The sequence below is a fragment of the Capricornis sumatraensis genome, chromosome 20 (assembly GCF_032405125.1).
Source record: "Capricornis sumatraensis isolate serow.1 chromosome 20, serow.2, whole genome shotgun sequence".
NCBI classification, from domain to species: Eukaryota; Metazoa; Chordata; class Mammalia; order Artiodactyla; family Bovidae; genus Capricornis; species Capricornis sumatraensis.
The window spans coordinates 10,884,109-10,898,755 of NC_091088.1; the positions used below are offsets into that span (position 1 = coordinate 10,884,109).

General features: G+C 48.9%; 1 protein-coding gene across 1 annotated transcript in view; it reads left to right on the forward strand.

Annotated features, from left to right (window-relative positions):
* VAT1L (vesicle amine transport 1 like) overlaps window positions 1-14,647 on the forward strand; it is a 169,664-nt gene that overhangs the window by 71,057 nt on the left and 83,960 nt on the right. Inside the window, exon 4 of the mRNA XM_068993453.1 lies at window positions 6,541-6,683. Coding sequence (XP_068849554.1) covers window positions 6,541-6,683 — 143 coding nt within the window. The remainder of the gene's footprint in view (window positions 1-6,540; window positions 6,684-14,647) is intronic.

Genomic DNA, 14,647 nt, shown 5'->3' on the forward strand with positions numbered 1-14,647 from the left:
AGATTGTAACATGACATATGCTACTTGTACACTGTGCTAATGATATGTGCATTTATATTATATACATGCATGCATGCATGCTCTTTGCAACCCCCGGGACTGTAGCCCACAAGGCTCCTCAGTGCATGGGATTCTCCAGGCAAGAATCCTGGAGCGGGTTACCATGCCCTCCTCCAGGGTATGGTCCCAACCCAGGGGTCGAACTGGAATCTCTCCTGTCTCCTGCATTGTCAGGCAGATTTTTTACCACTAGCGGCGTCTGGGAAGCCCATACATATGTACATATAATACTAGTTATAGATTGTATAACATAATTATATATACACAGTTGTCCCTTGGTATCCACAGGACCACACCCCTCCCCCAACAGAAACCAAAATCCAAGGATGCTCAAGTCTTTTATATAAAATGGGATAGTGTTTGCATATAACCTAGGCACATCCTCCCTGTACTTTAAATCATCTCAGGATTACTTATAAGCCCTAATTCAAGATAAATTCTATGTAAATAGTTGCCAGCATGTGGTAAATTCAAGTTTTATTTTCTGGAACCTTCAGGAATTTATTTTTCCAGAATATTTTCAAATCACCAATTGTTGCCTCCACAGATGCAGAATCAGTATTACAGTCAGCGCTGACTGTAATTATATTATCTAATATATTTATGTATTATATATTACATTTAGTGCTCACATATATTACATAATAATAGAAATATGTAGGTAACCCAGTTACTTCTGTCACTTCATTTTATTACCACATGTATCTTTCTCTTTAAAATGGAAATGGTAAATTTCTGCTTGGGCCAGAGACTAGAAATGCTGAATGTTAAATCTGTGCTTTATTCCTGCTCTGCAAAGCTGAAAAACAAAGAAATCTGCAAAGTGACAAGGGGCTTCCCCATTACGTCAAACCCCTGTTATTTCTTGTGCATCGATTCAACACATTTTACCAAACACCTGCTCCATGCCAGGCTCTGCCCTGGGCCCTGGGGTGTGGAGCCCACGAGGCACCGTCTCTGACCCCTTGAGGCGCGTGGACAGGTCAGCGAGCAGCCGCAGAAGGCGGTGGTGGCTGCTGTCCTGGAGGACGTTCAGTGGTGGCCCTGAAGAGGGGAGAGGTTCTGCCTGGGCTGCTGGAGGACGGGCAGCCTCAGAGCAAGCACTGTGAGCTGCAGAAGGGAGTGGACAGCCAGGTCGTGACAGGAGAGGGGAAGCATTCGGGAAACCGGCACTGTTGCAAGCAGCATGCGGGGCTGCGGAGTAGTCGTAGACTGCGGATCTGCTCCCACAGCCCGTACGACCTAATAATACGGAGAAAAATGGCAATAGGCGTCCTAGAGGTAATGAGCGCAAATGCTTATTGAGTGACCCCTGGGCTAAGCCTGTGGATGCTTTCTGTCATACAACCCCGCGGCAGCCTTAGAATTTACATAGTACGCCGCATGACGCATATACTATAAAATGCAGAGGAGCGGACGGTTACTCAGGGTCGCTCAGCCGGGGAGCACCGCACGTCACGTTCTGCCGCATCGTACCCTGGTGGCTTTGGCCCAGGCCCCGACCTCCGTGAACCTCAGCTCCTTCCTCAGTAAGAGAAGGTTGAAGGCTTATTCTGAGAACGCCTTGGGATGAGGGTCCGGGCCACTGTCAGTGATGGCGCAAGGGTGTGTAGCCAGGGAGTGGATATTGGCAAGGCGGAGGCCGTCTCTTAGCGAGGTGACTGGGTCAGATCCCGGGGGCTGGCCTTGTGCGGTCAGGTAAAGGGTGTGCATTTCATCCGGAAGGCGGGACAAGTGTTGGGAAGCCTTGCAGCACACGAGGAAATGTTCAGCGGTGTGTTTGAGGAAAATCGCCCTTCACGGTGCGAAGTCCACGTGGAAACAGCCAGGCTGGTGAGAAGGGTGTTGTCATAGTCCAGGGGAGGGAGTGGCAGTCCCCAGAGACGGTGAGTGGAAGCGACATCTGTGCCAGTCGGAAGAGGAGTTCAGCACTGATTTGTGTCTTTAGAAATGCATGGATGCTGCAGCTCCATCCACTGAGGCAGGAAATGCAGTGGGAGGAGTGTTTGGGGTTGAATCGTGTCCCCCTGCCCTCGTCCAGTTCATAAATTAAAGTCCTAAACCCCAGCACCTCAAAATGTGCCCTTGTTTGGAGGCAGGATCTTCACAGAGATCATCGAGTTACAATGAGGTCATGAGGGTAAGCCTTATACTCACAAGACTGCTGTCCGTGCAAGAAGGGGGTCTGTGGACACAGATCGGCACAGGAAGAGACCAGTGTGAGGAGACCCAGGGAGAAGACCACCATCTGCAAGCCAGGGAGGAAGGCTGGGTCTGCTCCCTTGCTCACAGTCATGAGAAAGAGCCAGCCCTGCTGATGCTGTGAGTTCAGACCTCCAGCCTCAGAACCGCGAAACAGCAAAGTCCTGTTGCTTTAAGCTGCCCAGCCTGTGGCATTGCGTGACGGCAGCCCTCACAAGCTCATACAAGGAGTGACTCTTTTGGAGAGAGCCATGAGTTATGGTTTGGATTGCCTGAGTCTGACGTGTGGTTTCCGGAGAGCCAGGTGAAGCTGGTAAGATGTAGTTCAATACACAACCGTGGGGCTTGGTGGGCCTAGAGAGATGAAGGCGTATCAGGAGTCTGCCGCTCCAGCCTCTCTTCCACAGTGTGACGAGGCAGTGTATAGTAGGAATCTGAAAAGGAGTTGAGTGGATAAATGTCAGGTTTGCTTAAGGCTTCCCGGTTGGCTCAGATGGTAAAGAATCCGCCTGCAATGCAGGAGACCCGGGTTCGATCCCTGGGTTGGGAAGATCCCCTGGAGAAGGGAATGGCTACCCACCCCAGTATTCTGGCCTGGAAAATTCCGTGGACAGAGGAGCCTAGCGGGCTACGGTCCACAGGGCTACAAAGAGTCGGACACTTTCACTCACTTGCTTAAGGACAGAAGGCAGGAGGGACTACACAGCTATGAGCACCAGCTCTAAGCTCTCGCCCCAGCAGTACCAACAGTACCTGTCGAATTTTCAAGGATCGTCCCATTGGTTGCTGACATTTACACTCTGGCAGGCTATAGCCAACAGGGTCGCACAGAGTCAGACGTGACTGAAGCAACTCAGGACGCATGCACAGGAAGGATAATACCTTTTTTGTTCTCTCAAATCAGGAGATAAAGAAATGAACCAGACTTCCTTGGTAGTTCAATAATTAAGGATCCTCCTGCCAAGAAAAGAGAATCTGCCTGCCAACGCAGGGGACACGGCTTGGGTCCCTTGTTGGTGCAACTACGGGGAAACTAAGTGGCCCCGGGGCTACCGAGGCCGCGTGCCACGGCTACTGAGCCCACACTCTAGAGCCCACGTGTGCAGCTTCTGAGCGCTGCCCGCCCGGGAGCCCATGCTCTGCACCCAGAGAGGCCGCCTCAACGAGAAGCCCCTCGCTGCAGCTGGGGAGTAGCCCCCGCTTGCCACAACTAGAGAAAGCCCGAAGGCGGCCAAAAGTAAATAAATAAAATGTTTAAAAAAAGAAATTAACCAAAATACCAAAGCTATTCTTAGAGCAGAGAACTAGAGCCCGTCCAGAGTCTCAGGTTCACGGCCATGTTCTGAAATGTTGACCTCCAAGCGAGCATGTCAGTAATGTGTCTATTTTAGACAGCAACTTAAAAGTCCACTTAGCGCGAAATGTCAAAATAAGTAGACAGCGTGGCATAATAGAAAATGGCAGTCGCTGGAAGTCAAGAGACTTTGCTTTGCATCTCAGGTCTGCCTCGGAGGAACTGGGTCACCTTAACCTTTCGGAGTCCCCTGTCCCTGCTCTATAAAACAATGAGGAGGAGGGGGTAGCTGGATGAGCTTATAAATCTGACATTTTCTGATGCTCTCAATGTTGCCTTTCATTGCAAATGTTGGGAAGAATCATACTTCCACAAATTGACCTGCCAGCCTGATTAAGTCCACCAACATGAAAACGTAAGTAAAATGAGAGGCAGGAATTCATATCACAGATGCCTTTGGTGGAATAATTTCCCTCCTTAATACTTTCTGCCTCATGAAGATGGTTGATGGAACACTGGAAAAAGATAGTATTTGGTTTTAGGATGCATCTTAATTAGCAAATTGGGTTTTACCGGCAGGTTTGTGAATGCATGTGATCACAGTATTTTGTCCACTGACTCAAACTTCTGGCCATACTGAAAAAGGACATGGCAAGATTACCCATTTCTAACTACTTTTGTGATCTCTCTTGAACCATTTGGTATTTAAACCTCACGTACTGCCTTTTCCTTCATATGGTTGGACATCTCAGCTCTGGGTGTAATAAGCCACTGTGGGTACGGATGATTAGCGGTGACTGAGCCCCACGTTTTGTGCCAGGTGCTGACCTGCATCACATGTCACCTCATTCCACAGCCCGGAGCAGAGGCTGTCAGCCACACCACACCTTCTCTGCACTCGGTGGGGTACAGTTTGCTCACTTAGGGCTCCTAACTGGCTGTGGAAGCATGTTTGGTCTCTAAGGACAAGCCAGACATGCCTAAGGGTCACTGCTGCAGAAGCAACCCTGAACCCATATCAGATGGATATTTGGTGGATAAATACTCTAGCTTCCTCACCACTTGGGCTAATCCAAGGTGTAATCTGCATTTGATCCTGGAGTTCCTCAGGGGGACCCAGCTCCAGGTGCCACGGTGGCTGCTGACTTGATAACACACCCTTTACTGACTGCCTCCATTTCTGTCCTGATATCCTGGGGTTTCCTGCAATCCTAGTCCAGATAAAGGTTGTTGCTTGTCATTCAGTCTGTAAGTCATGTCGGACTCTTTGTGACTCCACGGACTGCAGCACACCAGGCTCCCCTGTCCTTCACTATCTTCCGGAGTTTGCTCAAACCCATGTCCATTGAGTCAGTGATGCCATCCAACCATCTCATCCTCTGTCGCCCCCTTCCTCCCTCCCTCAATACTTCCCAGCATCAGGGTCTTTTCCAGTGAGTCAACTCTGTGCATCAAGTGGCTGAAGTATTAAAGCTTCAGTAACAGTCCTTCCAGTGAATAGTCAGGGTTGATTTGCTTATTGACTGCCTTCTATTTCTGTCTTAATACCCTGGTATTTCCTGTGATCCTATTTCACATAAAGGACTTGCTCTCAAAATGCTTGCCTCAGGGTCTGCTTCTGGGGAATCCAAACTAGGACATCCTCCAAGATCCCTGGGGTGTAGGGAATATTAGTGTTGATTTATAGATGGAGAACCTGAAGTCCAGATGGTTAAATGATCATTGTTATGTCTTGGTACCAGGGTTTTGCTGGCTCTCTTTCCTCTATACCAGTGGTTCTCAGCTGGGGGAGATCGTGTTTCCCAGGGGACATTTTTGAAATGTCTGGAGATATTTTTTTAATTCATTTATTCTTTAACTGAAAGGTAATTGCTCCACAATATTGGTTTCTGCCATCCATACACCAACATGAACCAGCCATAGATATACATATGTCCCCTCCCTCTGAACCTCCGCCCACCTCCCACCCCCTCCCAACCTTCCAGGTTGTTACAGAGCCCCAGTCTGAGCTCCCCGAGTCATGCGGCAGATTCCCGCGGGCTGTCTGTTTCACATGTGGTAGTGCTCACGTGTCCATGTGTCCCGCCTTCTCCTTCCTCCCTACCCCTGCGTCCATAGGTCTGTTCTCTGTGTCTGCATCTCCACTGCTGCCCTGCAAATAGGTTCATCAGTGCCTCTTTCTGGATTCCATATATGTGTGTTAACATACAATATTTGCTTTTCTCTTTCTGACTTACTTTGCTTTGTATAACAGGCCCTAGGTTCTTCCACCTCATTAGAACTGACTCAAATGTGCTCCTTCTTATGGCTGAGTAATGTTTCATTGTATATATGTACCACAGCTTCTTTATCCACTCATATGCTGATGGATATTTAGGGTGCTTCCATGTCCTAGCTATTGTAAATAGTGCTACAGTGAACACTGCGGTACCTGTATCTTTTTCAGTTTGGTTTCCTCAGGGTATATACCCAGTAATGGGAATTGCTGGGTCCTATGGCAGAGTCGGACACGACTGAGCGACTGAACTGAACTAAACTGATGGTAGTTTTATTCCTAGTATTTTTAAGGAATCTCCATAGTGCCTGTGTCAATTTACATTCCCACCAACAGTGCAAGAGGGTTCCCTTTCCTCCACACCTTCTCCAGCGTTTATTATTTGTGGATTTTTTGATGATGGGCATTCTGACCAGTGTGAGGTGGTATCTCGCTGTAGTTTTGATTTGCATCTAATAATGAGTGATGTTGACTGGAGATACTTGTGGCTGTCACAGCTGAGGGCATACTGCTGGTACTGTGTAGGTGGAGGCCAGGGATCCTGCTAGACATCTCACAGTGCACTGTTCAGCCCCCTGCAACGAAGACCAATCCAGCCAAAAAAAAGGTCAATGGCACCAAGGCCGAGAAATCCTGCTTTTCTCCCAGCAAGACTAGGTGTCGGGTGGTAGCGCTCCTGTGTGACTTGTCTGTTATATTTCACTTCTAGGGTCAAGCTGTGGCTCAGCTGTGCTCCACTGTCCCCAGCGTGACTGTCTTTGGAACAGCTTCTACTTTCAAGCACGAAGCTATCAAGGACTCCGTGACCCACCTCTTCGACAGGAATGCAGACTACGTGCAGGAAGTGAAGAGGTAAGATGCTTGTTCCAAAGAGCACCAGGATGGTCCTTGCACTTCTCTCTTACAGAGTTTCTCTCAGTCGTGTCTGGCTCTTTGTGACCGCATGGACTGTATAGGCCTGGGCCTCCCGCGTTGCAGGAGGATTCTTTACCAGCTGAGCCACCAGGGAACCCCAAGAATACTGGAGTTGGATAGCCTATCCCTCCTCCAGGGGATCTTCCCAACCCAGGAGTCAGACCGGGGTCTCCAGCATTGCAGGCGGATTCTTTACCAACTGAGCTATCAGGGAAGCCCCTTCTTAAAGAACAGGAGCATTCATTTAGAGGAGCGCTAATAATAGTCATCAGCTCAGTGGTGAAGAATCTGCCTGCCAACACAGGAGACCCGGGTTCCATCCCTAGGTCGGGAAGATCCTCTGGAGAAGGGAACAGCAACCTATTCCAGTATTCTTGCCTGGGAAATCCCATGGACAGAGGAGCCTGGCAGGCTCCAGTCCATGGGACTGCAGAGTCAGACACAACTTAGCAACTGAGCACGCACGCGCTCTCAGTGTCATAAGGCCATAATGGTGAACATGCATGTTACTAGCTCCGGGCTATTTCACGTGTAATTCGCTCATCTAATCCTCTCAACAACCTTATCATTATCCCCATTTTGGAGATAAACCCAAGGAACTGAGAAGTTAAGTAACTCAGCAAGCTGAATTGTGAGAGCTGCTACAACACGACCTCAACACAGAGAAGTTTATTTCTCATTCATTCACATAACAGCCCCAGGGGATGTGTACTCCAACCTGGGTGTGACTGAGAGCCACCAAAGGACCACGGTGGTGACAAATGGGACGCGGGTTTGGCACAGTCACTGGTGCTGCAGGTAGAATGAATGGGAGACAGGGGGAGTCTGAAGGCAGAGGCGCCAGTCTGCAGGCTGTTGCTGTCTCCACGGGGGAGACTTTGGTTCATAACCAGATCCGTATTCTGCCTATGATCCTGAAGCCGTTGATCACGGCCATGTGCACGCCAACACAGGGAATCAGATGGCACACTCAGCTGCTGCCACACTTGCTGATCATCTGTGGGCCTCCCCCTGCTGATTCTCAGCATTCAAGGCTGATTCCCAGGCTCTGCTCCACTCGCAGCCCCTGGGAGGATGCAGCCAGGTCACAGAACTGCTGTTTATGTATTTTCAGTCTCCAGCACAAAATTGTAAGCTATAAAAGATTAGGTTGTCTAGCTAGCATCATAACAAAGAAACCATTTTCTCCACATCCCTGATTAAGATGAAAAATTGAAGGGCTGCAAGACAGGAGATCTGGTTGCTTGAAGTGGTAGATTTGGACCAGATTAGGTGAAACCTGGTAAGTTTCTTGGAAAGGAAAGCCTTCTGATGGTCTGAATTCCCTGATTTGTTTTTAGATTTTGAATGGGGAGATCTACATGCTATTTGAGGTTGCCCCAGTATTTCCCATGAGGTGTGAAAAGAGAGCTTAAAAGCTAGATACTAGAACTTCACCATCCATTTCTCAGATGTCCAGAGATCGCAGGCATTTTATAAAAAATTTAAGTATAGATGATTATATTTTCCAGCATAGGTTATTACAGGATATTGAATAGAGTTCCCTGTGCTCTACAGTAAATCCTTATTGCTTATTATTTTATGTATAGTATTCTGAAAGACTTTCAGAATATGTTTTTGCCTACTCTTATACCCCTCGCCTGGTTCTTTATTCCTTTTTTTCTCTGGCTCGCCGGGTCTTCGATGCTGCCACTTGCAGGCTTTGTCTAGCTGCAGCGAGAGGGAGTGGCTCTCTCTGGTTGTGGCTCTCAGGCGTCTCGTTGTGGTGGCTTCTCTTGTGGAGCACAGGCTTTGGGTCAAAGCACAGGCTTCAGGAGTTGCAGCCCTCAGGGACAGTGGTTGTGGCACATGGGCTTAGCTGCTCTGTGGAATCTAGGATCTTCTCAGACCAGGAATTGAACCCGAGTCTCCTGCTTCGGCAGGTAGATTCTTGACTGAGTAGCCACCGTGGAAGTTCCTTCCTTTCTTTAAGTTGCATCTTTCAAGCTGTGATCCGATCCCTTCCGTCCTCTTTTCTTTCATCCTCTGAAGTGATGTTTTTGCAAGCATCCTTTTCTCTGGTCCTGCCCTGACCAACTTGACTTAGTAAGTACCAAGTATCTGTGGTGGGCCAGGTACTCGGCTAGGGCAGCAGATCCAGCAGAAACCACCCTGAGAACCACTGTCTTCAAGGGGCTTAGAGTCTCAGTGGGGAAGACAGGACAAAAGGTATTGGGAGGTTCACTGCTTCACAGTGAGCAGTGCTTTCACACTTCTGGTGTGCACTCTGGCGGAGAAGTGCACGGTGCTAGTGAAATAAGCACAGGCACAGGGGGAAATCCGAGGCGCCATCCACCAAGGGGTGAGATGTGGGCTGAGAGCTGAGGGACGCGGGTCAGGCCAAAGCAAGAGCATTTGTGACCCAGGGGAGCGGCGTGTGCTAAGGCCCAGGGTCAGGAGAGACGTGGTCAGCTCCAGAGTCTGCAAGGGGACCAGTGCGGCTGGAGGGTATGGTCAGGGGATTTGGGAGGTAGGAGCAGAGGAGAAGCAGGGGATGGCAGCTCTTCTGAAGAGGTGACAGTCCATACCAGGGAGCCTCTGTGGCCCCCACACCCCAGGAGCTGCACCATCCCCTCATCCCCTCCCTGCACGTGACCTGCTCCCATTAGCCCCGAATCGACGATTTCTGCTGATGTCAGAAACGGGAAAGATAACAGCATCTGAGAGTATCTCCTCCGACCACCATCCTGCAAACATGACCTCCAACACGTCCTCGAGTTTTTAAGTAGAGATCCTAGGATTAGCCTAAAAATGACTTGAGAAGTCACAAGTACATTTAAACTCTCTGTCCCATGAATCCTACCCTCAGGAAATAATCCTGAAGAAGATAAAAGCCACAGGTCCATATCGCCTGTTGCAGAGCCAAGCGCTGCTTCTGCCTCACTGTAGGCACCCAGGACGGACCGCCAGGGTGAATCACAGCATCGTCTGTAATAGTGAAAATTCAGAACCAGCCCCCATCAACAACAGAAGGGAAATGGCTCGGTAGATTACACTACACCCACACACTTCAGTATTATGCAGCCCCTAAAAAAAAAAATGCTAGTTATGAAGACTCTGTCAGAAAATGAAAAAAATATCCCTAGTAGCATATTGAGTGAAAAAAGCAGTATGCCAAATTCCAGCTACACTGTGATCACAGCTTTGTATAAATCCTTGGCGTGTAAGGACATAAAATGAAAGGGGAAAAAAATCCACCCACTAAGATGCGACAGGAGTGGAATGCAGAGTGACTTTTCCTTCTTTTCTGATCCGTGGATATTGTTTGTTATACAACGTTGTGTATAGTCAACTAGAAAAAATAATAGCGTAAAATTTCTTGGGACGGAAGTTCTTTTATCAACCAGTCCGTCAGTCTGCTTCTTTTGAACATGTCTACAGCCTAGAACCAGACATTTTAAAGGGAATAGAGGGAAAATACTTATAATACAGACCTAGCCTTTATGTCTCTCCTCCTTCTCTTATCAGGAGAGAGATGAGTATGCTCTTTGTTTCAGGAGATGAAACAAAGTGGAAGAGTTCGAAGCTTTGAATTATGTGCATCTGACTGTAAGGGCTTTAAAAATAAAGAGGAGAGAAAAAAGACCTGAGGGAGCACAGAGGTGGACAGCCCCCACGTGGGAGCTCGAAGACTGGGAAGTCTCTTAGTCCGTAGAGAGAGGTGGGGAGTGAGTCCCACACCAGGCCTGCGTCAGTCCTCTCGCTCTTTTGAGCATCTTAGTGAGACCACTTGATGTGTATCCAGCAAGACGGAAATTCCACATCTTACAGATAAAGAAACTGAGGCCAAGTGGAAATTAACAAAAGCCTAGCCAGCAGGAGAGAGCAGAGAGAAAACAATAGAGAAAGGGTTCCTTCCTAGACGTGGTTTTGCTAAGTGCAGGTGGGAGGCGTCGGCAGTGAACTTTTACTAAGCAGCCTACTGTGTGCCGGGCACGCTGAAATCGCCTCATGCCTGCGTCATGAGTTCAGAGGTGATGGTTAAAGCCGTGGCACGGATGAGTTCTCAGAGAAAAGGGGATTCTGAACGAGAAGACGTGCAGGAGAGCCAAGGACCCAGCTGGAAATGGAAGTTACGATGATAAAGGGGAATTGATCTCTTGATTGACAAAGTCGAAGGGCCGCTTACCCAGTAATGACTCAATGGCAAAGGCCACCACTCAGGAGAAATCCCCCACTGATCCGAGTGGGCGAGAAGCAAAGAGGCGTCACTTTCAGGAAAGGAGCAAGGGACTGGGGACCAAGGACAGACAGAAAGGAAAATCTCGGATCAGCAATCCCAAAATATCTTGCTGCTGAATTTGGCACAGAGAATCTCTGAGCTGGGGCTATTTCTGTTTGCTTCTTAAGTCTGCAGAGACTTCTGACAGCAGGAGAAAGCAGAGTAGGAAGTGCCGCCTTTAACTCTCTGCCCTCTCTGTGTTTATGTAATTATGCAGGCAAGGTGGACATTCCCAGAAACTGGGGCCCTGGGGGCGGCTCAGAAATGAGGGTGGTCTCTGTGCCTCTGACGGGCTGCGTAGCTCTGCTTGTGATATTCATGATCGTTCCATTAAAAGATGCTGCTAAGGTGCTTGTCAATGGAAGGATGAGCAAGGGAGGACCTGACTTAAGCCTCCCTGTGGAAAGAAAGTTGTTCAGTGTTAGTTGCTCAGTCATATCTGACGCTTTGTGGCCCCGTGGACTGCAGGCTGCCAGGCTCCTCTGTCCGAGGGATTCTCCAGGCAAGAATGCTGGAGTGGGTTGCCATTCCCTTCTCCAGGGGATCTTCCCGACCCAGGAGCCGAACCTGGGTCTCCTGCATTGCAGGCAGATTCTTTACCGTTTGAGCCACCAGGGAAGTCCCTACTTGCAGGGCCTGAGCGTTTTAACTAGACCCAGTGTTCAGTCTGATCCACTGACTGGGCTTCTCATGGCTAAACAAGGGGAGGGAGCGCTTTTCCATTTTGCAGCTCTCACCTGAAGGAACACTGCTGGCCCTTAAAGGAGCCATGTCTGCTTGCAGGTTTGACTTCTATAACCAAACTGGGTCAGGGCCCCCAGGAATGACACCAGCCTGTACCCAGCTTCTCATCCACAGAATCCATCTCCTCCCTTCCCTTCACCCCGCTATACCACTGACCTTCAAAAGGATGTGATGATAGCAATATGCAGCGAATTTGTGGCTTATTTCAACCTCTGTGCATTGACTGAATCTCTGCTCAGCCTCCACTGGGAACTAGAAGTGGCAGTGGTAGTCACCCCGGGCTGGCCACAACCCACCGGACGAAACCTACTCCATCTCTGGGGCTCTCACTTGGCGTCCGGTTCAAACCAGGGCCCTCCTATTTCCCACACAGTCAACTGACTCCACTGAGCCTCAGTTTCCTCATCCATCAAATGGGTATAACAGTGGCCCTGAGTCTCAGGATTGACACGAGGCCTCATGAGATGAGACTTAGTGCTGTGCCTGGCACACAGTAGGTGCTCTTGAATGTGGGGCTTTAGGAATAGCTAGAAAGTCAGGGTGTCTAGGGTGGTGAGTCGGAGGTGAGGATGGGGAAGTGGGCAGAGCATATGGTCACGTGTTTCTGTGGGTGTGCCCTGCATTTCTGTAGAACTACAGTCCAGAGGCTAGAGCTGCAGGCTGAGGCCAGGCAGCCAGTGCAAGGAACTGGGATGGGCAGAGGGGAGGTTGTGGGCCCAGCAGAACGTGGATGTGAAGAGTCCTGGACAGGAAGTGGGGAGCAGAGGACAGGCAGGGCCAGCGGGGATGCCCCAGAAGGTGTGAACAGCCTTGTGTTGGGGAGGCCTCTCCTGCACCTGGGTGGCATCTTGCAGGCCGAGGGAAGGGTCTTAGGGAAGTGAAGTTCACGGGGAGGACTTGGTCCAGGAGGGCGGGCTAGGAGAGGCAGGGCAGGCTCTCACTTCCACGGGAGGGAGCAGAACCGACCGGTGGACGTGAGAAAGGAAGGCGCGCAGCTCCCCAGCAGGCGGCTCAGCCCGGCCTCAGCAGCGTCTGTGCCGCCTCCCCGGCCCCTCCAGCCCCGCTGTGCAGCAGGCTCCCTCCCCTTTTTTTATTTTTTAACATTCCAAACAGCTTTATTTCAATTAGTGTACAAACCAGAAGAAAAGAACATTTACCAAGGAAAGTTTGTAACCACTTTTTTTCTATTATTACACACCATGAAAAATTCATCTTCTAGTGGTTCTGACTTGGTACTTATTTACATACACATTTGTTTCATGCACATATACTTCTGCATGTTTATGTAAACTCACACACCCTCACTCACATATTTTAAAAATATGTAAATGGAAATAAAAGTTTGATGAAATGAAATGCCCTTACTACAACTTGTCATTTTTTTAATCCCAATCTCCTCATTTATTCCTCCCCCACCCTTTCCCCTTTGATGGCCGTAGTTTGTTTAATAAGTCAGTGAGTCTGTTTCTGTTTGTAAATAAATCCATTTGTACCATTTTTTAAAATTCCACATGTGAGTGATATCACATGATACTTGTCTTTCTCTTTCTGGCTTACTTCCGCTGGTATGATGATTCCTAGGTCCGTCCATGTTGCTGCAAATGGTGTCATTTCGTCCTTTTTCACGACTGAGCAACATTGCCTTGTGTGTCGGTTTGTGTATACAACATCCTCTTTATCCGTTCCTCTCTCAGTGGACACTTAGGAGGGTTCCATGTCTTGGCTATTGTAAACAGCGCTGCGATGAACATTGGGATGCATGTATCTTTTTGAATTGTGTTTTTTCCAGACACATGCTCAGGAGTCGAGCTGCTGATCCTACGGTAGTTCTATTTTTAGGTTTTTAAGAAACCTCCATATTGTTTTTCCACAGTGGCTGCCTAATTTTCAATGCCACCAAAAGTGTAGGAGGGCTCCCTTTTTTCCACGCCCTCTGCGGAGTTTATTGTTTGTAGACTTTTTGATAATGACCATTCTGACTGCTCTGAGGTGATACCTCATTGTAGTTTTGATTTGCACTTCTCTAATAATTAGCAACATTGAGCATTTTTTTTCACATGAAGCAATCAGTTTTGATCATTATGCAGAGTTAATTTTTTTAAGATTTTAAAAAATGGATCTACTTATTTTAATTGGAGGCTAAATACTCTGCAGTATTGTGGTGGTTTTGCCATACATTGACAGGAATCAGCCATGGGTGCACGTGTGTCCCTCATCCTGAGCGCCCCTCCCACCTGCCTCCCCGTCCCATCCTCAGGGTCACCCCAGGGCACCGGCCCTGCGCCCTGTCTCACGCTGCTCTCTCTGCCTGGGACCCTGTTACCGCCTCTCTTCACCCACATATCCGCTCCACTCGCCACTTGTCACTTCCCCAGGGACGTCTTCTCTGGCAGGCAGACCCTCAGTGTAGACGGTCTCATGGCACCTTTGCGGCACTGGACCCCATTCGATTTCAATTTAATTTTTATTTGTATAGTTATTGATTCATATCTGCCTAAAGTAAGCTCCAAAAAAAGGGGGAGAAATCGAATCTGTTCGGGTTCACCACGACATCCCCCATGCCTAGGGCAGTACCAGTGCTCAATATTCAATGAACAAATTAATTACTAATTAAACAGTAAACCAGGGGCTTCCGCAGTGTGGAACTGAAATCAGCAGCAGCAGCTGGGAAGTTCTTAGAAATGCAGATACTTGGGCCCCACCTCAGACCCAGTGAATCCTAGAGCTGGGGCAGTTGGGGAGGAGGGGGATCGCAATCTGTGTCTTAAGGAGCCCCCAGGGAGATTCTGACACACTGAGGTTTGAGATCCACTGGCCTAATTTTCTCAATTCAGTTCAGTCGTTCAGTTGTGTCTGACTCTTTGCGACCCCATGGACTGCAGCATGCCAGGCCTCC